This window comes from Chelonia mydas, chromosome 1 (genome assembly GCF_015237465.2).
Source record: "Chelonia mydas isolate rCheMyd1 chromosome 1, rCheMyd1.pri.v2, whole genome shotgun sequence".
Classification (NCBI taxonomy): Eukaryota; Metazoa; Chordata; order Testudines; family Cheloniidae; genus Chelonia; species Chelonia mydas.
Window position 1 is genome coordinate 241,303,609 of NC_057849.1, and position 25,945 is coordinate 241,329,553.

General features: G+C 38.9%; 1 protein-coding gene across 4 annotated transcripts in view; it reads right to left on the reverse strand.

The window, feature by feature from the left end:
• Window positions 1–25,945, reverse strand: part of IPO8 (importin 8) — a 68,697-nt gene that overhangs the window by 20,753 nt on the left and 21,999 nt on the right. For all 4 annotated transcript variants that reach the window (XM_037878327.2, XM_037878347.2, XM_037878332.2 and 1 more), the window contains 14 exons: window positions 22,265–22,354; window positions 19,719–19,813; window positions 17,297–17,381; window positions 14,771–14,905; window positions 12,491–12,590; window positions 10,611–10,687; window positions 7,638–7,754; window positions 6,891–6,980; window positions 5,465–5,630; window positions 4,749–4,909; window positions 3,771–3,896; window positions 1,765–1,831; window positions 936–1,061; window positions 346–443 (listed from right to left, as the gene is read on the reverse strand). In XM_037878327.2, the coding sequence (XP_037734255.1) occupies window positions 346–443; window positions 936–1,061; window positions 1,765–1,831; window positions 3,771–3,896; window positions 4,749–4,909; window positions 5,465–5,630; window positions 6,891–6,980; window positions 7,638–7,754; window positions 10,611–10,687; window positions 12,491–12,590; window positions 14,771–14,905; window positions 17,297–17,381; window positions 19,719–19,813; window positions 22,265–22,354 (1,533 nt within the window). The remainder of the gene's footprint in view (window positions 1–345; window positions 444–935; window positions 1,062–1,764; window positions 1,832–3,770; window positions 3,897–4,748; window positions 4,910–5,464; window positions 5,631–6,890; window positions 6,981–7,637; window positions 7,755–10,610; window positions 10,688–12,490; window positions 12,591–14,770; window positions 14,906–17,296; window positions 17,382–19,718; window positions 19,814–22,264; window positions 22,355–25,945) is intronic.

Consider the following 25,945-nt stretch of genomic DNA (forward strand, 5'->3'; position numbering starts at 1 on the left):
GCAGATTAACAGCCTGACAAAGTGAAGTCCTGTTTTCCACAGAACAGGTACAACATGAGCAACAGAATGGCAAGTTTCTTCCACAATGGTCTATCCACATGCTTCATGGATGAAAGGGGAATTCAATTCCCATGTCCGTTTAAACTGTGGCCTCTCTGATGAGGAAATCAGTTACAACTGCAGAAGTGGTTTCTGTCATGCATCCACTGGGAACCGAGCTAAGGCTTATCATTTCATCTTGACCAATCAACAACCACCAACTGGCAAGCTTTGGTCACTCTTATCTTGAATATTTGATGCTCAAACATCAAGGGTGAGGACTATGACAAGAAATACAAGTCTTACCTTTTTACACATAGTGTAAATGATTTCTAAATGTTTTGGATTAGACAGTAAAGTATCAGTGTCGATGGTCACATAATTGTGCATGAGAGGCATCATATCTAAAAAAAAACAAGAAAAGATTTTACATAAAACCAACACCCCCAAAACTCTAACCATTAAGGCCCTGACCCTGCAATGGGATCTACTAGCTTGGACGCCTGAGCATGACAGGAGTCCTAACGCTTCTGCATACAGCTATCTGCACTAGCAGATGCCTTTGCAAGGTGGGGTTTTTAAATGTAGACAGAGAAAAAGAATTAGCACAGACATAACTACGTTTTAGCTAACGAATTGATAGTTTCATAATTTTTAGGATTTTCCTTTGAGCTCTGGACCTAGTACAATGTATAAGACTGACTTATTCAGCCAAATTTCTCCAAGCAAAGAACAGTGGCATTAGCTCACTGTTGTACTGGGGTGTTCACAACAAGACCCAAGCACATGTGCTCTTTTCACAAATACGGACTAAAAGAAAGTAACTCCACAAGACAGCTTTTTGGAGCTGCATCCACAAACAGTTACAATACACTACAGCTGGGGAACAGTCATACCTGCAAAGTATTCAAAGCAATCCTGTTGGAAAACTTCATATAGAACACCTAAAAGCTGCCACATTTGGGGGGAAATCATCTGGCACGTCAAACTGTATGCCAAGGAGAGAATTTCTTCATAAAACTCTGAAGAGAAGAAAATTTGAGGTAGGGGTCTGTAAAAGAGAAGTTTTGCTTGCAAATACCATAATCTTTCAAACACATGCCCTCAGGCCATACAGCAAAGAGCAGACAGCTTTGGAAAGGCAAAATGTTATATAGTAAGAGACTGAAGAATATGGACTGAAAAATTCCAAAAAAGAGGAATCACACTATATTTTGTTTCTTATAATCATTGAAAAAATACATTACCAGTAAACTAAAGAAATTGTTTCTAAAACATTTTTGCACTTTTTCCCATTCTCTAAGAATTTGTTTTAATTTACAGGCTTTGCCATAAAACGCCGAAGCTTTTTAATAAAGGGAACTGCCAAGACCGTGGATGTAATCAAAGGTCACTTCCCCTTAATTTCAAATCAAGTTATAATGTTATAGGGAACTGAGTTTGATGCTTTTCAGTGCTTCAATGCACAGAAGCTAATGTAATTTACTGTAATAGTTTTAGTAACATGAAAATAGGAGATCAGGATACCCAAATCAGAACTAAAAAATGAACTTCCTTTAGACCTGAGAGAAGTGGCTTATTTGAGCCTGAGCTGAAGTCCTGACAAAGTACTCGGCAGGAAGAGAGTACTATTTGCTGTGTTAGATTTAAAAATATTGTATTAGTAACTTTTTTCTGCCATATAAAACAAACTGGATAGTTCAAAAAGCCAGCTTCTGCATATACCTATTACGTGTTTCTGCAAAACGAGGCCAATGATCTGTAAACAAATGCTCTCCAACTGTTGAGTTATCTGAAATAAAAATAAGACAGTTTATTTAAAAAGCTACAATCAGAGTAACTTGATCCATCCACTTGACTAATTCAGTTTGACTAAGCAGTTCTTTCAAGAAAAAGAGAGTTTCCATTCTGGTTTAAACACTTTCAACTATCATCAGAATGTTACAGGGACACACTCAGTTATAAGTACTAAGCTATTTTAAAAATTAGTTTTCCCAAATATCCTCCTTAGAACTGTTTACTTAACAGATTGATCATCATTTTAATACCTCCTAACTAACGGTTGCTTCCCATGCACTAGCTGAGAGCTCCATCACACTGGAAGAGCACCCCCTTGCTCCAGCTGCTGCATCCAAATGGTCTGAGGACAGACCTGAGCACAGAAACCCGATAGGGCTGAGAAGGGAAGAAAAGGAATGGGGTGAGGGGAAAAAGAGCAAGAAAAAATGTTCCTGCCTGTGGCCCATACCGAGCTTCCCAGAAGACAGTATATGATTGTATTGAGGCTGGGGGAAAGGGTGCCATTTGCTGGAATGAGCAGGTTTTACTGTGAGTAGCTATTTTATTGTTGTTGGGCAGGGAGATTGTATTTAAGGGTGAAAACTGTCAGAGTCACAAAAGAGAAGTGTAGGTCTGCATTAGAAGCCCACATAAAACCAACAAACAAGGACATTTAATTTTATTATCAATGACATTCATTAAGGGCTCACGCCTGCAAGGTGTGGAGCACTCTGCCCCCAGTCTAGCAAACCTCTTGAGCATATGCTCAGCTTTAAGCACAGGTACTCCCATGGAGCTCCTTGTGCTTTTGAAAGTCAGGCCACTTGTTTAGATGCCTAAATACAGATTTAGGAGTCTAATTTTAGGTTCTTTTTCAAATCTTGAGCATAGTCTATTTCCATAAGAAGGCAGTAAATTGAGGTGTTCATGTATGTGTAAAAGATCCTGAGATAAAGTGTTAAGCATTATCTTGTGTTGCATACTACAAAACAGTGAACTGCTAAGTTCTCACAAAAAGACTAACTTAACATAGATGCCCACTAGACTAAAACCTGAACAAACCCCAAAGAACAGTATTTCAAGCTAACAGTGCTAAAGCTCATTTTAGATCCTAGTTTCCATTCTATTTTGAAAAAGATCTTTTATGAAAAATTGAAGATACTTTGAAATCTTAGACAAAATGCAGTGGTCACCAAGAAAATCTTTTCAAACATTTGTTGTCAGATGACTGATATGGCTCAAAAATAGGTTTCTTCTTGTGATGAGAACTTGTATAACCAAGGAAGCAGCATGAAGGAGAAAACATCTTCATGCTGTAATACCAGCTAAGCTCAGAACTACCCAACGACTGTGTGACTTTGGGGCAAGTCAATTGACCTCCTTTGTACCTCAATTAACACAGTTGTAAAATCAGAAAAAAGCAGAAGACAACCCTAAGCTGAGCTTTACCTAGTAATGAAATTAGGAAAAAATCATGAATATATAAAGTCAAGAACTCATCCTGCAGTACAACAATATGTAGATCAAACTCCATCAATTCCATCCAGGTAACTGCTGAGTTAAACATCAAAATCTAAGTTGCCATTACCAATAGTTATCTGTTGGTTGTTACTGTGAATTATAACAAACATTCTCAGGGGAGAATTTAGCTTAAAATGTATTCGTAACAATCTGCAACACTTTCTAGTAATATATTTGCCGTAGTAAAGGCTAAAGTGTTATTTCCTCAAAAATGTTAATTATCTCTTAAAGATGAGAACTGTACAACTGAAAATTAGCATTTTACATTGAGCTTTAAATTCACATTTACTAAGAGGAATCACTTGATCCTAATACACCAAGCTACATAACTATTACACGCTCTTTTCAACTCAAGCAATTTAATATATACATAAAACTGCTTGTAATGAAAAAAAGGAGAGAAGACTAGATATGTAACAGAGACATCTCACCTCTTTGTGATCTTCCACAACTGTTAGAATAGTATCAATGGTGTGTAAGATTCCCATTGCCATCACTGTCTTGTCCTCCACTTCCTCATATTCTTCACTCTGAAGAACTTTACCAAATATCTCAGCCTTAAAAAAAAAGAAAGAAAAAAAAGAAAAAAAGCAGACAGTTCTTCTAGAGGCAACTCATACTTCCAGCTTGCCTTGTAGGAAACGAGGGATTGCCCTTTGACGGATAATGAAGTGGCTGCAGTGTCCTCAAATTATTAAAACATCTGTGATGAAGCCACCAGTGGTGAGAGGCATGCCTGATACTTCTGTAAGGGAACTGGGAAGTTTGGGAAATGGAAAAACCTTCTCCTCCCTCCGCTGATAAACCTAACTGTGGCAAGTCGCTTAAGTTAAATAATCAAAGCTATTAAATATCCTGGCTTGTTTAGAACAGCAATAGCTATCAAAACAGCCAAAACTACTGTAATTTTAAGGACTTTTTGAAGAGAAACTGTCAGGTAGTTTAGCCCCCAAATTTACATTTGGTGATGGTTTACAAGAGCTACTATTGATAGATAGGTTTTCAGTAAAGTGTTTTAAAAACATCAGTGAAAACAGCTTATTTTGGAGCTAACACATGCAGTGTATGCAGACCAGAATTTGATGCCATCATGCTACTGCATGAATAGGCAAAGGGTGAAAGACTAGAATTGAAACAGAACAAACTAGATGACTCATCTATTTTCCTCAGCCAAGCTGAAATCCAAAAGGAAACAGAACAAACAGTGAAAAGCAAATCAGATTTTAAAAGATTCTTTATTTTAAATAATCAAAGAAGCTGTAAGCAATATAGATAGGAATTTTTAAAAATTATGATTTTAAACCTGACAGTGTCCCTTTAAAAAAAGGCTCATTTCAAATAAGCTTGCAACAATGTTTAATAAGCTAGGCCTATGACTGTGACTACAGTGTTGTTCTACTGTCTCTTACCAGGTGTTGTGTCATGTCAACAGCAATGGTAGCTACTTCTTGATTGTACTCGCAGATCATCTTCTGGATAACATTCGTAAGATCATCATTTTCTGTCTCTCTAACTATGTGTAACAGCTCCTGCATAACTGGCCTGACATACGGCTTCACATATTCCTTTGCTAATAAGACAACAAAACAAAAATTAGGAAAAATCAATTTTCCATAAAAACAAATATACAATCTGTCTCAGCTATTAGGACCCTTCCTGTTCTCTTAAGCAAAAACACTTAAAACAATTCATTTCCAGTAAAAGTTGAGTCAGTCTAACAAGAGTGTACTTTTTAGATGCAAGCATATTACATAATATATATACACTCAGACATCTTAGAATTCTGTCCACATAAATGATCTACTTCCAAGAGACATGCACATCTAGTATCTGGCCCTAAACATACCCATTGTTTCAATTCAATATTAAGAAGTAAGATACCATTCGGTTTGTCAATTGAATTGTGTTGACACAGAAACCTGTCAGAAAAATCTGTAACCAATGTTCCATGATGTACATTGTAGCTAATGAGCAAATTAACTTGTCTAAATGTGATTACGTGTTCCAGGGATCTATATTTCTAAATGCAAGAACTGTTTATATACATCCACAGCAAATTATAGCAACATGTCATCTAGGCAGGGAAAATGATCAGTATATACTTAAATGAACCATTGTAGCGTACCTTGCTCCTGATTGCTTATTAATGCCTGAAGAGCTATGGCAGCTTCTACTTTGACAGGCATTTCTTTGTCATCAATCAAGCTCTTCTTTGCCAGCTCTACTGCATTCCTTAGGTTGAGTTCATTGTGGAATTTCAAAGTGCTGAATGAATGAAGAACCCAACAGGACTGTTGTACAAGAAGAAAGCAAGTCAGGAGCTACTGCAGTAATAGAATTCTTCAAAGAATTTCAGTCACATGCTAACAGTTCTTTATCTGTTTTAAACCGTTGCTCTTTTGTTTGCACATTTACAGAGTAAATACTACATACTGTGCAGGTTTTACACTATAGTGGCTCTTCTGCTCCTTTCCCCAAACATCTATAGATTCAATTTATAACTGTAATTGTTACACTAAACTTCTATCGGGAACAAGAGAGCTTGGGATTTATTTTTTTAAAGTTTTATTCCTAGGCAATGAGATGTATACTTAGCAGGAAAATTAATCACTCATTACTGATTGATGTGGGCACAGGGGGGAAGAGTTTAGGGATTAAACCCCGCTCACCCTCAAAGTGGCATTAACTGCTCTCTGAAAACTGGATTTGGCTTTAGCTCAAACTACTGAGTTTTGCTACTGAATAATCATATAACCATAGAAAAATAGGGCTGAAAGGAACCTCAAGAGGTCATCTAGTCCATCACCCTGTGCTGAGACAAGATCAAGTATGCTTAGACCATCCCTGACAGGCGTGCCTAACCTGTTCTTAAATGCCTCCAGTGATGGAGATTCCACAACCTCACTTGGTAACCTATTCCAGTTCTTAACTGTCCCTATAGTTAGAAAGATTTTCCTAATAGCTAACCTAAATCTCCCTTGCTGCGGATTAAGCCCATTCCTTCTTGTCAGACCTTCAGTGGATTTAGAGAACAACTGGTCTTTATAACAGCCCTTAACATATATGAAGACTTATCAGTTGCCCCCTCACACTTCTCTTCTCAAGACTAAACATGCCCAGTTTTTAACCTATCCTCATAGGTGAGGTTTGCTAAACCTTTTATTATTTTAGTTGCTCTCCTCTGGACTCTCTCCACTTTATCCACATCCTTCTTGAAAGTGTTGTGCCCGAAACTGGACATAATGATCAGATGAGGACCTCCACAGGTTACCATATATCCAATGCTCAAGTTTCCCAATTTGATCAAAACAGTGATTTGAAAGTGAGCCATACAGAAATGGATCACCTAGAATTTCAAACATCTATAAATAAATTTTATTTCAGATCAAAATGCTGAAAAGGTTTCTGTACAATGGAGTTGCTGAGAAGTAAATTATTGTTTGTGAAACTTGTGGGAACTGCTACATTTCAGCCTGTTATTCAGAGTGAAATAAACCTGTAAAGAAAATAATCAGACACATATTGCAGTCTAAAAACTTTGGTGAACTTACTCTTGCTCTGAGATACCCCAAGTTAGACATGAACAATGGAAATACGTGATTCTGTAGCATCAGCTCCATTTGATCCTTGAATACACTCTTCTGTTGAAATAAACAAAAAATTAAGTTGGAGCCGTCTTTATTTTTGGATATACTGTATTATTCAGTAACCCACATTAACTGTCAAATCCAAACTACTAAAACCATTCTCTGCCTTCAAATGAATTATTTCTATCCCATTAATACATGTAGAATAATTTCTAGATGGCATTTTGACGTGGGAGCAAGAGGCACATATTGAAGAATGGGAGGCTGGCAGGCTACACAACATATTGCTGGAACACTTTAAACATTATTTACAGAATCTAGAAGACCAGTAGCTGCTTTTTGCTATGGACAGGTGGCATGGTAATCAGTGTATCCAAGGTTCCAGTTGTGGCTGGAACGTATTTTGTAACATGGTCCCATTTCATCAGTAAAGCAGGACAGCACAAGGAACTGTTCTGTAACAAGGTGGGTAGTCTGACAGACAGGGCTGATTGTAAAATGGGAAGAGAAAGAAGTGGTTGAAGTAATTTTCATTTTTTTCTTTTTAAGAAGAAGAACTTCAGATTGGTATTTCACAGCAAAAATCACTTCACAGACTTCATAAGTGTGCTTCAGGGCTAGCCACACTTTAAAAATTAATGTTTTAAATTAGAAAGGACAGTTGGTTACAGATTCTGATCATACCCATACTATATGCCCTCATCCATTTACCTTCAGTAAAATATCTGCTAGAGATCCCATCACGTGCAATGCTCCGTCTTTCTTCCTAGGGTCAATGTTTGGTTCTGTGAGGATCTGATAGCAAAATGCCATCATCTTCGGTAATACCTAAACATAGTAAGATACAAACAAAATGGAGGATAATCTGCATGTGGCATCAGTGAACTATTTAAATCTGTTTATTAGCATCTTTCCTTTAAAGTTTGGAAACTCAAGAACTTAAAGCTTTCATATAGTACCAATGTGAACTAACCCACATTGCCCATAATGTATTATGGGAACATGGCAGTCTCTTTCCAGTTAATGTGGAAAGCCCTATTATAAGCCTCTTTTTAATCACCATCCTCACATTTATCAAGAATAGATGCATCTGCCTGAAATTTCACATTAGTGATCATAAGTGAGGTACAATTTTTTTTGAAACTTCAAAGCAAATTAGAAGACGTGATCTGGAGATACAGGGGTTCAAACAAGGCAGTAATCTCACTTATTAAAGGTTTCAGAGTAACAGCCGTGTTAGTCTGTATTCGCAAAAAGAAAAGGAGTACTTGTGGCACCTTAGAGACTAACCAATTTATTTGAGCATAAATTTATTCCTAACTTCTTTTCTGACTCGTTCTATATAAATTCCAGAACAGTGAGGTCTAGAAACTCCAGATTACAACCAATCTATTGGTCTTTACCAGACTTGGAAATGTCTCTTGGCAGAATCATTTATTTAATGTGATTTCACATACATTATATGCTTTACAGACTTCATGAAATAAAGACCCCAATGCAGACTACTACAATGGGGCTGGCGGCAGGCAAGGAACCACGTTGGGGCAGGTGAGGGGAAAGATCATAGTATATAAGAAAGTAGATTTTAAGTGTTCAGAGCTGCAGACTTGGTTCTACTCTGAAAAGTTACTCTAGAAACAGAAGCCTGAGGCTTCATATTTATTTTGTCTCAAATGACTTCCAATATCAAATGTGTTTTGTTCTAACTACTAACCTTTGCAACCCCTTCACTTTCAATTGTTCAGAACTTAGTAAATAATTCTAACAAACATGCAGACGAAGGAATCAAATTGAGCTCACTCCATCTTAGCTGTTTACTTTACTCGCTAAAATCAGAAGAGAGAATTCTGAATACACAAAGCGAGCAGGTCCATGGGAAGGTGCCATTTTCACTGTCACTTTTCAAAGCAAAAGTGTACATTGAAGTATATATCAAAAAACTCAAATTGTTTGATCTTACACAAAAAGGTAGGTCAGAGAAAGGGGCAGAGACAAAGTTGCTTGGCTATCCTTAATACTGCATCTTTACACGTTTTAATTCTTGATTTTTTGCAGTCTAACCTGAACAGAGACTTTTCAGGATAATGTCTGTGTTCTTTAAGAAAACTACAACATTGTCTCAAAGGCTTTTTCATTACCTAGCTGACAGATATTTAAAACCTTAACTGAAACTTAGTGAAGTTTTTTGCCTGGTAATGTATTAAGATATATATCTAACAAATTAACTCACAATGAAAAATGCATCCGTGCAACATGAGAAAGTATACCTGTCTCTGAGATGCTTAGCATTTGAATTTCTTGATTTGTGTTTAAAGCTTTTAGTCTTAATGTTGCCTTACAAGGTGTTTTTGTTTGTTTGTTTGTTTTTTAAAATAGGTTTTGAGCAAAGGAAAGTTTCATATCCATTTCCAGCCAACTGCTCTAGAAAGATAATAAGAGCTTGAAAAATTTACTCATATACCTATCAGCCTGAACCACCAGGGTACTTAGCCAGGAAAACCATAACCCTTGCCATTTAAGGGAATATAAATAGTAATATACTGTTTATCATGCACCATAATTAACATCACTGCCAATCAACTTAATACACTTTAAAATGCAACTTTCTCATTGCTTTCCTCATAACTTCTATCCTTTCCAGATTTCGTGCTATTTTTCCATCTCCGCCTACCCCACACCCCACTCTATAAAAATTCATGGTCTATCCTTTCTTGGCTGTCTTCAGTATTTTTTCCCATACACTGTGTTTCCTACCTTCTCTTCTATAAATTGTTAGATCTCCCATCAACTTTCTAAATATTGCATTTCTTTTTTTAATACATCATCAAGCTCTCTTCTATCCAACCCCTTCATCTCCTGCTACCCCACTCACTCACACAGTGTTGAGAACATTACCACATATCTTGTAGCCAAAAGACTAAACCTATTAGCCAAAGACTGATATGAAAATAGGGGGACACCCTTGCTGTTCAGAAGCAACATTTAGGTGAGAAATCAACCCTCCACCCAGATATTGGGAAGGGGAGGATGTTGGGATTCCTGCCAAGGTGCTATCTGTAAGCAAGCTCTAAGAACAATCTGACTTATTTACCTCTGGCTAGTAGGTAAAAAGTACATTTGAATCTCTCAATTTTGGCTGCTGGAAGGGAGAAGTATTCTCTCTTGCTACCCAAGAGCCTTCCTGGCTGCTGCACGATGATGGTCTATAGGGGTCTCTCCTACTGTTTAGGGTCTTCCTCCCCAGTGAGTAGTTCTCATGCCTGTTTCTTCTACGCCTGTCCACAGCTTTCCCAAGAAACAGCAGACTGAAACCAACTTGATTCTCATCAGTTTCACTGCTCCCCACGGGATTCTAAATAGCAACAGTGAAGACTAATGTGAATCGGGTCCACTTTGGAAGCTCTGGGCCCCAGAGACTTTGGGGCTGTCTGCCTGCAGACTTGGGAAGACATTAACTGCATCTGTTCACACTCAGTTCACATCTTGAAGGTGAATCTTTGTAACCATAATGACTAGAAACTTAGTTTAAAAATAGAAATTGAAGTTCTGATTATATAGAAGTTGATAGCACTTATCCAGTGCAGGGTAGATTCTTCAAGGCTTGAGGATAATACAGAACCATTTGAGATAGACAGATGCCCTTTTAAAGAAAGAATAATTTTTTTAAAAAGAATAATTCAGTACCTCTTTTCGCTTCTTTGCTGCAGTGTAGAGGAGATTCTGGGCTGCTGTTGTAGGGGACGCATAATCCTCAAACACATCTAACAATATTTAAAGAAAGTGTTTTCAGTCACTGAGTACAATTTAATAATAAAATTCTCACAGATCATTTTCAAATATACATAGAGTAAGAGCTTTGGATGGATGTCACAGAACCAGGGTGACAAAAGAACATTACATTTATTCATGGTCTTCTTCATCCTATGGACTCCGATAACTTGAGTGTTGGTCACCTTTGACCAGTGTTTATTTTGTCAACTACCTTCCCAATATACCAAATACCAATCACTCTCTTTTTGAGAGATTTATTTTTTCTGTGGTATCTAAGATATCACAGCGTAGTAAATGGTGGCAAAATTTTTAATGGTGGCATTTACAGTAGCAGCACCAATATGCTGCAGTGCCATGTGTATGTCGGTGAAGTCCATTGTGGTTTCATGTCACTAAAAATAAAAAGTGACAGACCTTATGAAAAACTTCATTAAATCTAAACGTATTTGAATTTAGGGTACTCTTGAATCTATGGCTATACCAAAGAACTAAAAAAGCTGAATTTTTTTACGTCCTTGATTGTAACTAATCCTCCTTGAAACACATTGCAAGTGTATTATATACCTTATAAAATTATTCTATTTTGCAAAATATTGCTACATGAATTTGAAGGGTTCCCTTCAATTTTTGCAGCATCAGATAACAGATGGGATAATGAACGAGGTCTAGAAATAAGAAGGCAATTTCTATTTTTCCTGGTATCTCCCACGTAAGTCAGAACAGACGCAGCATATTAAATATACTGTCAGAACTGAATTTCACACCCTGAGTATTTCTCCCTAAACTTCATTCTTTTTTTCCTTTTACAAATGAAAAAGGCAAAATCTAAGTGCCTCAGCTATATCAGAAAAAAATAAGAACTAAATGCTTGTCCATTGGATTGGATTCAGAATTGGTTTCAGATGCTCACGTGTTGGCTACATCTTTGCCCCCTGAATATTAATATCTTATGATGCCTTATTGTTCTACAGTACCTCTTTCTAGGTTTTATTTTCTACTATTCCAAGAAAATCTAAATGACACTTTTTTTTATAAAATGCTAGCTAAAAGTTAACCAGTTTTGGTATTTTTGAAACTTAATTCCCTCTGTGATGCTTAGTTCTAGGGACTTTTCCAGCAGGATTTCCTATACTATTACAAAAAAACCCAGAAAAACCCTATTCTCCAGTAGGACTACTCCTGAAAGGGGAATAAGGGACTCATAATATGGCCCCATGCAATCTATACTTTAACTCCTACATTTGTCTTTTGAAAGAATGCCTATTTCTAATTATTTCAAAAATTTTAATAAAAATAAGTGGCACTCAAAATGTACTCCAACCCTGTTGAAGGTGGGTATGTCAAGCCCCCTTTGGTCAACTAGCATTGCACTGCTTTACAATAGGGTCTCATGTCTAAGCATAACAGTGATTCAATACAGGGCCTTAAAGGTGTGTTTAAGTGAGAAAAATGGGGGAATCTAAGAAAACATGCATAAGGTACCCAAGCAGCAAGGGGAGGAAGGGCAAGAATAAAGTGAACAATCAAGCTTGGTCTGAAGTGGGTAAGCAACCTTTCTAGAGCCGATCTTATAAATATAGCACATTATTTAAATGGACAAAACTAGCTTATTCCCACTTACATTTACAGAGTAGGCTTTAAAGAACAATTCATCTCACTTTTAGATTCTCCCTTGAACTCTGGTGAAGATACAACTACAGTGGCATAGTGGCAAATACAGTTTTGTAATTTAGGGATCTATAACGCACAATTACAGCAAGAACAGAGAGCAAACACTAAGCACAGACATTTACCAAATTTCATGCGAATGTACTCATATGGATCCTCTTGCCACAGCTCTTCATCCTCATCTTTATAACACATTAGGGAGAAAATCACTTCTTCAGATATACTCTAAGAGCAGAGAAATCAAACATGTTCAAGTGCACAGAACATATTTCAAGTACAGCTTTCCCCCCCTCAAAATGTTTACTACATTGTACCTTTTCGTACACAAGTAAAGTTCGTTTAACTAATCCTCTTAAATTATTTTTACTTACTGGGATAATCTGACAATACACATATTGTGTTTTTCAAAGGACTCGGAAGGCAGCAATAAGTTTTACTCCACCATACTCCAGCACAACACAAAGAATATACCACAGCGCACAATCTAATAAAAGCAGAACATATCATTCTGTGCAAGGATTTCACAATGTGGCACTAAGATGAGAGTAGATCTTTTACTTTTCCCTCATCCTCCTAATACTAATGGGATTTATCTTCTGATAAAGTTAATTAAACATGGGGACTTTATGATATGGAGATGAAAATCATTTTCTTTATCTGTTCCCACATGTTCTAATGACAAAAGAAGTGGTTAAACAAGAGCTCATTCCCTCACAGTTCGTCTTCCCTTCCTTTATCTTACAGTGCAGACAATTTTAAATATCTATAGTTACAATCACAGAATTGTAAGACTGGGAGGGATCTTGAGAAGTCATCAAGCCTAACCCCATGCGCTGAGGCAGGACCGAGTAAACCAGAGCATCCCTGAAAGGTGTTTATCTGACCTGTTCTTAAAAGTCTCCAGTGATGAGGATTCCACAACCTCCCTTCAAAGCCTATTCCAGAATTTAACTACTCTTATAGTTAGAAAGTTTTTTCTAATATCTAACCTAAATCTCCCTTGCTGTGGATTAAGTCCATTACTTCTTACCCTACTGTCACTGGGCATGAAGAACAATTACCACCATCCTTTTTATAACAGCCCTTAACATATTTGAAAAACAGTTCTCAGGCTCCCTCTCAGTCTTGTTTACTCAAGATTCAGCATGCCCAGGTTTTTTAACCTTTCTTCCTAGTTCAGGCTTTTAAAATCTTTATCATTTTTGTTGCCCTTCTCTGGACTCCCTCCAATTTATTCCCATGTTTTCCTGAAGGGTGGTGCCTAAACCTGAACACAGTACTCCAGCTGAGGCCTCACCAGAACTGGGACAATTAGCTCCCATGTCTTATGTACAACACTCCTGTTAATACGCCTCAGAAGGATACTAGCTTTTTTCACAGCTGCATCACATTGTGGGCTCATATTCAATTTGTGGTCCACTATAATCTTCAGATCCTTTTCAGCAGTACTATCACCTACCCAGATATTCCCCACTTTGTAGCTGTGCATTTGATATTTCCTTCCTAAGTGAAATACTTTGCACTAGTCTTCATTTGAATTTCATCCTGTTGATTTCAGATCAATTCTCAAATTTGTCTAGATCCTTTTGAATTCTAATCTTGTCCTCCAATGTGCTTGCAACTCCTCCCAGCTTGGTGTCATACGCAAATCTGATAAGCATGCTTTCCATTCTGTTATCCAAGTCATTAATGAAAACATTGATTAATACTATACTGACCCCTGCTACGGTGTGTCTAATGGCACCCCACTAGACACACCCTCCCAATTTGACTGAGAACCATTGATAACTACACTCTGAGTATGGTCTTTCAGCCAGTTGTGCACCCACTTACAGTAATTTCATCTAGACTCCATTTCCCCAGTTTGCTTATGAGAATGTCATGTGGGACTGTGTAGAAAGCCTTACTAAAATCAAGCTATATCATTTCTACAGCTTCCCCCCATCCACTAGGTCAGTAACCCTGTCAAAAAAGGAAATTAGGTTAGTTTGGCATGATTTGACCTTGATAAATCCGTGCTGGCTATTCCTGATAACCCTATCATTCTCCAGGTGCTTACAAATGGACTGTTTAATAATTTGTTCCGGTATCTTTGCAGGAATCATACCCAAAGGCAAAAGACTGAGTAATCAAAAACATAAGATTATGACTTCATTGCAGGATCAAGCAAAGTAAAAAGCTGTTCTTGGAGGTAAAAAGCTCTTATTCAAATGCAAATATCTGCAATAAAGGCAAAAGGTAAACAGAACAATAAAGTAACAGACAAGCACATCTCAGTGCAAACTATTTTTCCAGATTGACTGCAGTGAGAGATTCTCCAAGCCCCTTCATAACAGCAGAAGTCTCAACCTCAGCTCATGGCAATAGCGTTATTTGAATGTTTATGACTGTGTTTTCACACTGACCTGTATGTGTGGCTTCATCTGCTTCCAAGTTACAGAATGACTGACCCCTTGGTTCAGATAGTTTAAGATTTGCTGAAGGACACGAGGAGCAATATATTCTTTTTGCCTGTACTGGTCTAAGATTTTTAAGAGAACCTAAGGGAATAGTAAATTTATTTTTTTAATGAAACATGAAGATTTTAAACACACAATTTAATCTTTTATATTAAAGACATTTTGACAGGTCAATTTAATTTTAAGTAGAAGCTCACATATTAATCATTTCTATAATGCCTTTTATCCAAACATCAGTAATAATTTAAACATTGAAGTTCTGAGACTACAAACCTTTATTACCAGGAATTCTCCCACAACAGAATTACTAACAGTAGTAAGATTCAACACATGCATAAGTGTTTGCAGGATTGGGGCCTATATAAGCCTCGGCACTCAGTGGAGTAAGTTATATCTTCATTTCTACAGATGGGGGAAAAGTAAGGCACAGATGTTAAGGGCTATATGTCCAAACTTTCATAGATAATGGTAGGACCTAAATCTATAAATAGGATTTAGGTGGCTAAAATTTAGGCACCAAATTTTGAGGAATCCAAATTTAAAAACTGAGCTCTAAGTGACTTTACTAAGGTTGCAACAAGTTTATGGCAAAGCTGGGAAGAGGGGAAGGAGTCCTAACAACTGCCTGTTATAACTACTAGATCACATTCATTCTCTTTGATTAGAACAGCAATCCACTGCAACAATTGGGACCTTTCTTTCTACACTATTCCTCTATAAATAGAAGGTTTCTGTGTATATAGCAAGTAAGAAAATATTTACAGTAGGTCACTAATAATGACAGGAGACCTATTATGAGTTAACAACGATAGAGAACTGGTAAGTACACGAACCACAAAATATTCTCTGGTCATTTATTTTCAAAAGGGCAGTTCTGTTTCATAAAAATTATTCATAGTAGAGTAGTAAACACACTGTAGCATATTTTGTGAACCTATACTTTCCTCTTGGGCTCCCTGGGAGTTGGGTCGTATATTTGTCTTCTCTACTACATGCTCCTTGGGGCAGGAACTGTCTGTATCTCATACAGTCACTAACACAATGTTAGCACTTAACAAGCAATAAATATATAATGAATACTTAGCAATATGATTTCACTACAGCACTCAATACATATGAGAAGCGTGGTGAATCATGAACTTAAAAGCTAGAAATGGAAAAGACCTATGTAGATCAACTAGTCCATTTGCCTTAAAAGGCAAATTGTTCCCTGAGGTACACTTCCTAGTCTTTTAGAGAGTCTAAGTTTTAAGTATTTCAAGTGATGGGACAGTTTTTCTTTCAGTTTCATCCATTACTTCTAATTGTATCACTTGTACCTCCAAAATAATTTATCTCCTTTGATGTGTAGCTCTTTCAAATTTACATAGAATTATCATGTCCTCTCTCTCCTGGACTTTTTAGCCAAGCTTACACGTATTTAATCTTGACCTTTTTTGTGCAGAGAAAGGCAATTACGTTTCACAGAGATTTCAATATTTGGTTTCATTATGATTTAGACCAAAGCTTTTGAAGTTCTCTACAAAAGGGAAGGCAGCCCAGGTTCTGGGGCAGTCTGCCTGGCAGGCAGCACCAGAGATGCGAACCCTGGAAGACCAGGTTGCTAAGGAGCTCTGATCTGGGGCTCCCAGGCTCTGAATTCCCTGCACTCTTGCCTGGTGGGCCAAAGGTGAGCTGGGAGTCTGGAAGCCTTGACTGAGCTGGGAGCCAGGGAGTTTGGGAGTCGTAGCTCTCAGGGCTTCCACCTCCTCTGCAGTCCTCCTAGCAAGCTGTGAAGGAGCCAGGAGCCTGAAAGCCCTAGCTGAGCTGGTTGCTCCGCTCCTTGTCAGCTCTTCAGGCAGGCTGGCAAAGAGCTGGGAGCCCAGAACCCTTGGCTGTAGAGCTGACAGTACACCAGGGAGAGTGACAGTTTCAAAATCTTTATGTTTTCCATTGCAACTTTGTCAAAAATCAAACCATCAAACCTTCCTGCATTCTCCAATGGAAAATCATTCCGTCTGAGTATTTCTGATCAGCTCCTAACTCTCTCCAATCTACCTATGTCTTCCTGGTAATGACACATCCAGAACAGATTTCAGTATTCCAGGGTTAGTTGCAGCAGAACCACGTAGGAAGCGTGACCTAGAAATAAGACCTTCTTTGCTGTGATGCCTCTATGTAACCAGCCCAAATTGCATCAGTCTTTTTACTAGCATTTCCTGCGTATCACCCTTACGTTTTTTGCTGCATTACAGATTTTCGGATGTCTCCCTCCTTTTGCATCACTGCAATTTGGATTATTTTCCCCAGGATGGAAATATCATTACTAACAAGAGTTCCAAGCCATTTCTCATTGATTACGATGTGTATTGGACCAGTTTTTTGTGGTTTCTTTAAAGGGTCCTATGTCTTATATGAAGATGCTACAGGAAGATAACAGGGTTGTTCTACAGAAAGTTATCCTAATTCAGAAACAAGAAACAACATCTTTACCTGTTGGATTCCCACAGCGTAGGTTTTTAAGAAGAACTCTGAAAATTCAAAATATTCTTTTGTTACATTTCCAGGACTTCCATACCTTTAAACAAAAAAAGAAAACAGGTATTTACACTTTTGAAGCAAAGAAGTTTTCTGTTTACCAAGACAACATAGTCCTTGATTAAGCTTGCAAACATACAAAAGCCATTGAAGCAGAACTCCTCTTTCACCAGAGATATATACATTGAACAATCTCTTTCCACAAACATCATTCTAGGCCATTATATCCCACACAATGATCCATTTCCCCTTCTTTCTTACCTATGCACAAAGCACAATGTTGTAGCCAATAACTAAAGTTGCATTTTTGTCACAGGATATATGAATTCCATAGAATCATAGAATATCAGGGTGGAAGGGACCTCAGGAGGTCATCTAGTCCAACCCCCTGCTCAAAGCAGGGCCAATCCCCAATTTTTGCCCCAGATCCCTAAATGGCCCCCTCAAGGATTGAACTCACAACCCTGGGTTTAGCAGGCCAATGCTCAAACCCCTGTGCTATCCCTCCCCCCTAAACCCATAGTTTTGGGGTTTTTTAAAATATTCCTGTGTTGACATTTCAGAATTTAAACATGGGCAGGCAGACGCAGCGATGAAAAGTTGAATGAATTTTACTGGAAGCACTGAGAACTAGCAAGTGAAACCGGACTGTACTGAAGCCTCGGACAGCAGGAACTCACATCAGAGCTACTGGTTTGTCATATGGTAGCAGATCCTCATTCAGGATCGGACCAATAGGCATTACAACATCAGTTTGATCGGTTATATTGTTTTTAACAGTTTTATTGGAAAAGCATATTTTGCTTAAAATAATGCAACCTGAGTTTTAAAAATTAAAAACAATAAATGTGTGATGTTTGCCTTTCTCCATAATCAGAGCATCATTTTGATTTCCTGTAACAAACTAATAGCTTTATTTATGAAAGATAATGGTGGCAAAGCACTAGCTTGCACCACCTTCAAAGCATTCTCAGCCCCTGCCAGCCCAAGGTTCCTCAAAAAGGTAGCTGCACCCTTAACTAAGGAGGGTAACAATAGTGTTACGCTTACAGACTGTCAGATCAAACACTCAAATGGAAATAGATGTTTAAAATAATAGCATGCAGATAAATATGTTTGTTCATTCCTCACAGAGGAAAAACAAGAGCCATCACATGTATAAAATGTATTCTATTTTAAAAGTTTAGTTGATGTGAAAAGTTTCTAAACTGCTCTAATATTCATTATTGCAACTGTAATCCTAATCAGAGAAGGATGGTGGACAGGGATAGGAAGTGTTAGGCTTCCACAAAAAACTGTAATTCAGAGTTTCTAGATTCTAAATATTTGTTTTTAAATTTAAGATACATACATATATTTCCAACCTTAACCCAATCTGCATTTTGTTTCTTTGGAGATATCTTTCAGGATTACACAGAACTAATCTTAATTTTGGTAAACATTAGTCACTCTGTTACCCAGAACAGATGGTTTAACTATTAAGGAATCAGTTTTGAACATCCTAGCTCCCTAGAACTAAAGGTTCAAATCCCAGCAGGGTCAGTTTAGCCCTTCATCTTTCCAAATCAAAATTGAGGGGCAGGTAAATTATTGTCACTCAGTCTTTTGGATGAAACCTTAAATTAGAGGTAATGTCTGATCTACTAGACAAAGATGCCATGGCATCTTTTGGAAATATATTTCCCCTGGAGTCCTTCGCCAGAGATTTTCCTTTCTTCCCCGTTGTTCCATGAAAAGTTATATGCAATAGACTGTAAAGAGTCTGAGAATCTTCAGGGTTAAAGACACTAATATCCACATAAATATATATCTAGGAATCTCTTTTTTCAAATCTAAATCAGCCTAAAAATGTCTCAAAGTAGTAAAAAAATCTGCAAGTTATATGCTGAATACGAAGAAAAACGTCTGAAATAAAACCTTGGTCATCATTCCACCAGGCAAAGGACAAGACAAAAAATTATTCTGAAAAGTTCCCAGGACGAGCAGACAAGAAATCGAAATAAATCATTTATGCTTCTACAGTGTTTTTCATCCAAGCATTTCCCAAACAATTAAGCTTGCAATGCCCCTGTGAGGTAGTTAAGCATTAGCTCAGTTTCACAGATGGGCATACTGAGACACAGAGAAATTCCATTATTTGCCACATATAATGTGAGTGACAGAGTTAAGATCAAAATCCAGAAATCGGATTCCCAGTCCCCGGCTTTTACCACTCGTATATTACCTCTCAGAATACCTGCACATACATACATCATAAATATATCGTGCCTGTGCAGTATGAATATAGGATATACAGTCTGCATAACAATATCTATAAAAGATAGCTAAGTAAAAATTAACATTTTTATGCCACTTTAGTTTTTAATCACTGTATTACCGTTCAAAAAGACGAGCTACGATATGCAATGCCCACTTCTTACATTTCCACCACACCAGCTCTGGCCTATCATCTTCATCAATCTGTAATGTCTCCTACAAATCAATCAATCCATCAGCCAAAGTATACAAAAATTAAATTAAAAAAAAACCCCACTTACTGAGTGAATTAATACAAATTCAGATACAAACATTAACATTTTGATTTTATTAATAGTGATAATATTAGCTACCAGAATAAAATATGATAGGATTTTTTTCTTTTGATGTGATCCTCCAAATGTACTATTATGTTGAAAATGACCCATCTAAAAAGCTGTATTTACTGTATTTATGTTTGCACTCTCATATTATATACAATATAAAATAATCACGTGTATATGCATATACCATACATTCATACGAAAGATGTTAGGAGAATAAGATTGTGAACGGAAGCACTCAAAAACTAGGACATGCCAAAGTTAAGGTTGCACAATCACCCCTGTGCATCCCTTTGCATATGCATTGAAATACAATCTAATTACAGAACTACTTATCACTGTTGGGCTCAGGTTACTGTTATGTATATATGTATATTGACTACATGGCAGAATTTTGCAGAAATTAACGTTGTGCGCATAGAATTTCCTTTCCCCTGCAAAAATGGGCTGCAGTGCTGCTAGCTGCCACGAGGGCCACTGGACCCAGCAGAGCAGAGCTCGCACATAGAAGACACTGCTGGGGGGAGGGAAGGAGCTAGAGCAGTGGTTCTCAAACTTATTTTTGCGGACCACTTGAAAATTTCTGAGGGTCTCAGTGGACCACTTAATGATCTTTCCAAATGTTGTTTGTACCGTTAGCTAACTATAGTAAAGCGCTTTGGATAAAAGCTCTATTAAAAAAAAACCTCAATAATAATAAATGGTTTTTGTTCTACAAATAAAAGCACATAACTCATATTTAATATCAGTAGTCTTACCTTTCTAATGCGATTGATGTGCCCTCTCTGTCCCGCCGCAGCAGCCTCCTAGCTGGGGCTGGGAAGGAGGGGGGTCGCTCCCCCGCCACAGCAGCCACAGAGCTGAGGCTGGGGAGGAGAGTCATCTCTCCCCAGCAGCTGCAGCCCTGGAGCTGGGGAAAGTGACCTCTTTCTCTGGCTGTCGCAGCCCTGCACGTCCCAAATTCCCCCCACCCCCTCTTCTCACCCCACTGCCCCCTCCCACCTATCCCCTACACCCCTCCCAAGGCCACCACCTCACCTTACATGTGCGTCTTCTCCAGGGTCCAGCCACCTAATTAGTGGAGCCACACTTGCACAGCTCCACTAATTAGGTGGGTGGCCCTTCATTCTCTCATGTGCAGCCGCCCAGGCATGCACCTTAGAGGGAACTATCCGCAGACAACCTGAATGGAGTTCACGGACTACTGGTGCTCCACAGACCACAGTTTGAGAACCACTGAGCTAGAGGGTTCCTGGCAGCTGCAGTTCTCAGCATGCCCTGAGTGGTATGCCCTGAGGCTTGAGGGACAAGGGGGTTTGCATATTGGCTGGGGGAGGAAGAGGGCAGAGAAACAGGAACTGGGTTGTCATAGGGGGTTTCTTTAACTCTCTACTCCTGGGGAAAATTTTGTGTGTGTCTGTATTGTATTGCTGACAGGTATTTTGAAATAAATTAGCAAAATAATTTAAACTGGAGTGATTACGTAGTGTTATTTTGACAAATACAATTTGCAGAATTTTAATTTTTTGGTGCAGAATGCCGCCAGGAGTAGACTGTAAACTATTACTTCTATTCAGTCTCTTGGCAGGTTTCCAGCCTCAATCTCACAGATCTATGATTCTGCTTCCAGGACATGAGAGTCCAAACCCTCTGTGAGAATTTGTTTCCTCCCTAATGTGTGTGTGTCAAATTTAGTAACCCTTCCTAATTCCTTGCTCATATTTGCCTGAAACAGGCATCAGATAAAGTGTTTATTGGTGCTATTTTCCCCAAGGCTACTTAATCTCCATGAATGAGAATTTTGTACAGAAGGTATCTTTTCAGAAGGGAGATTTACCATACCCAGTAATTCTGCTTCTCTGAACATATCTTGGAAAACTGACTTTTACCCACCCATCTTCTTTCAGAGTTTGAGGGTTTAAATTATGTGGGTTCATCCTGTTGATATTGTTCTTAAACCCGTTCCTTTGGAATTATTTATGTCTTTTATGAGGAAAAGAAGGAACAGATACAGATTGTGTGTTTACATTATATGTTCATGGAGTGGACATTACATATCTATATGTTCGTGGTGAGCTTTTCCTTCCTGTTTCTGAAACAAACTGGCTAAAACGTTTTGGAGTCTCTGAAGTATCCAAAATTGGAGTATATACTGTTCAGCTACCTCGAACAGTCAAAAATCTTAAGAGCATGAATTGTATCAGAGACACTAGTCCTAAGAGTGAGATTCCTGCCTGGATGGTATCTTTAGAGATGAGTTCAATAACCTCTCCACATGGACCATCCCCATTTTCCCACCCTAAAGAAATCAATGTCAGTCTCTCTCCAGTGAAGTAAACCTTACAGCAGGCACATTTCTATCGATGATAGTACGGAAAATCTCCATCCACTGAGTCATGGTCTGGTTATTCACCAACTGGAGTGGCAACGCATACTGAAACAGGGGAAGAAGAAAAATTAAGGATAAATCAAGTTAATTTTCTTCAAAGGAACATAAAGCATTTCTACATTATTTACACCTCTCTTGGAAACTGTAGCTTCTCTTTAAACGAGTTTTATTTATTATAGTGCAAAATTGCAAATTTACACCTCTAAAGCTGACTGTGAAAAATTTTAAGGGAAAACATATCAAGCCAACAAAACAGACTAATTAAAAGATAAGTGGTCAATCAAGCTGAAATACTGTTGATTCTAGAGAAGCAGTGAACAGAGTGAGAAATGTAAGATAAGCTGCCTAGCAATTAACATGCAGTATTTTCAATACATGGAAGACACCCTTCTTTCTCTCTCTGTTTTGTGTGAGCTAAAAGATGTAGTCAAGTGCCCCAAACAATATCTAAGACTGGCACATAGATGAGAGCAACTTGCAAGCTTCTTATGGCTCCATCCAGACAAAACTGGTGATGGGAAGCTGGAGAAAGCAGCTGGAGGAAATGGCAGGGATCAATATTGGCTCTTTTATAGGACATTTGCGAGATAAGTGTGTTGTTAAGTGAGGCACTCGAGCTAGATCCTCCTTAGTAGATAAGCAAGGGGTTGAGGACAAGCCATTCTCTGTGAGAGCTTCTTGTCTAGATGAGCTGTTAGTGCGTGGCAAGGGGTGTAATTTTCCTCTTGCTAGCCTGCTGTACAATAACTGGCCACATGGAGCCTGCTGCCACGCAATAAATTCCCTAGTGCACTTTGAACGTTATCCTTTTTGAGCAAATTTGGGATCTACCAGGTTGTTTCAGTTAGCAGGAGAATTTGGTGATAGTCAGGTATTTCTTCTTTGATGCAGTTTTGTTTATTTATAAAGAACATACCAAGTCCTGTGTTTCTGAACACAAAAGAAATCAAACAGCAAGAAACAGCTTCTTTTGCTCACAGCACCAACAGCACTCTTTTTAGCTTACACCCTTGACCCAGAAACCTCTTCCCAAGTTTCTTCTATGGTCAGCCACCAAGTTTTCAGCTGCTTCTTCAGTCTTTTCCTGTTTTTTGTCTGTTCTGCCTTCCCACACACGCACATACCCCTACCCAAAACAATACTCAGGAAAAGTCCCTTCACGCACACAATCCAAAAATTTTGGGAAGGCTCTATTAGGCCTTGTTTTCGACATGGCCCCTTAACCGTCTCAGAACTATCTTAAGTGAAGGGCACACTCACACATCAATTTCAATGTGGTTTTAACTCACCCCATAGCCAGGTTTCACCCAGCTTATAAAATACCCCCACGTCAGCATTGCCCATCATCCTGATGAGGCCTAAAATGGTGACACCCAATAATCCATCCCAAACAGAAAAGCACATTAGGGAAAATAATGGTTAGTAACCTGGTCCATAACTGTAGTTCTTCAAAACGAATTGCACACTTCCATTCCACTCTTCGTATCTGTGCACCCAGTAGTTTTTCCCTTAGTGGTGCCCATCTGGGTGGCTTGAGCGCTCTCTGCTGCGCACATCACTGCATGCAGGTATAAAAGGGCAGAGCAGCTCCCTTGCCCCCTCAGTTCCTTCTTGACAGAACTCTGATTCCAAGAGGTAGGAAGGTGGGTCATGGAATAAATATGTGCAACACATCTCAAAGAACAGCAGTTATGAAACAGATTAGTAACCGTTTACTCTTCGCTGAGGGATTGCCACATGAGTTCCACTTTTGGTGACTCACAAGCCATGAAAGAGGAGGGGGGACCACAGTTGATCTTAATAAATACTGGAGGACAGCCCATCCAACTCTAGCATCATCTCTTAAGGCCTGCTTGATGGCATAATGGGAAGCAAACATGTGAAACGAGGACCAGGTTGGTTGCTGCTCTACCAATGTCCAAAATGAGAACATTTGCCAGAAAAGCTGCCAAGGCCACTTGCAATCTTGTCAAATGAGCTGTGATCCTATTTGGCGGGGTGATATTAGCCAGATCTTAGCACATGTTGTTACATAAGGCTATCCTAGAAGAAATTATTTGAGTAGAGATTGGTTGACCTTTCATTTTGTCCATTATCGCCATGATCAGTTGAGAGGATAAATCTATCCAGGTAGAACGTCAGCACTCTTTGTATGTCTAGAGTGTGAAAATGTTCCTCTGCCAGTGTGGTTTTGGGAAGAAAGCTAAGAAAATTGGCTGGTTGACATGGAACATGGACACCACCTTTGGGACAAATCTTTGATAGTAAACCCTGTCCTTAAAGAAGATTGTACAGGGAGGCCCAGACATTAGCGCACACACAGCTCTCCTACCCTTCTTGCAGAGGTGATGGCTACCAAAAATGCCACCTTCATTCATAGATGTAGTAGACAGCAAGCAGCCAAAGGCTCAAATAGAGGACGCATAAACCTTGATAACATTAAGTTCAGGTCCCATGGGGGAAACAGGACTGTGCACCTAAGGTACAACTTGTCGAGGCCTTTCAGAAACCTCACTGATGTCAGAAAAAAAACCAACCCAGACCATTATCCATCTTAGGTTGGAACACAGAAATAGCTGCTAGGTGTGCCTTGATCAAACTAACAGCCAGCCATTGGTATTTCAGATACAGTAGGTATTCTAGAACATGCTGGATGGAGGAACAGGAAGGCGAAATCCTAAAATGGAAAAACATCTCCACTTAGAAAGTTAAGTAGCCCCAGTAGATAGCTTTTAACTGTTTAGCTGGGCATCCTGCACCTTTTCTGAACAAGACTCTTCTCTATCATCTAACCATGGAGCATCCATGGGGTTAAATGAAGAGCTTGTAGGTTCAGGTGGAGCAGTCCACCATGGTCTTGGGAAATTAGTTCCAAGTCCAACGGAAATCAGAGGCTTCACTGACAGATCCAGGAGAGCAGAGAATCGGTGTTGGCAGGCCCACGCTGGGGCTATGAGTATGACTCCGGCCTGGTCCCGCCTTATCTTCAGCAATACCGTGTGAATAACCAGTACTGGCAGGAAAGAACAGAGTAACCTGCTTAACCAAGGAAGCAAGAACATATCTGTCAGGAAACCCTGGCTGTGACTTTGCAGGGAACAGAATTGCTGACATTTTCTCTTAGCTCTCGTGGCAAACTAGTCCATTTGGGGAGATCCCCACCACTTGAAGATATGTCTCAGCAAATCCAGGTGAAGATCCAATCATGGTGACTAGTAAATGATATGCTGAGGTGCTCTGCAAGATCGTTCTGCACCCCAGAAGGTAAGATGCTTTGAGGTCTACCAAGTTGACAATGCAGAACTCCCAAAATCAAGCTACCTCTTGGCAGAGCGAGAAAGAACAGGATTCTCCCTGCCTATTGAGGTAAAACATTGACGCTGTGTTGTCTGGGAGAACTAATAGACCCTTCCCCTTGACCTGCGGAACTAAAACCTAACATGCTAGCCTGATATAAATGTCAGAGAACTGAAAGCTATGTAAAGACAGGTCTCCTGAAGACCATAGTCCCTGAGCACCAGGATGGGTCCCCCAGCAGATGCAGATGCATCTGTCACTAACATGAGGGTCAGTTTAGCGTGGGTAAGAGGACAACACTGCATACATTGTCCAGACTTGTCCACCAATCTAGGGAGG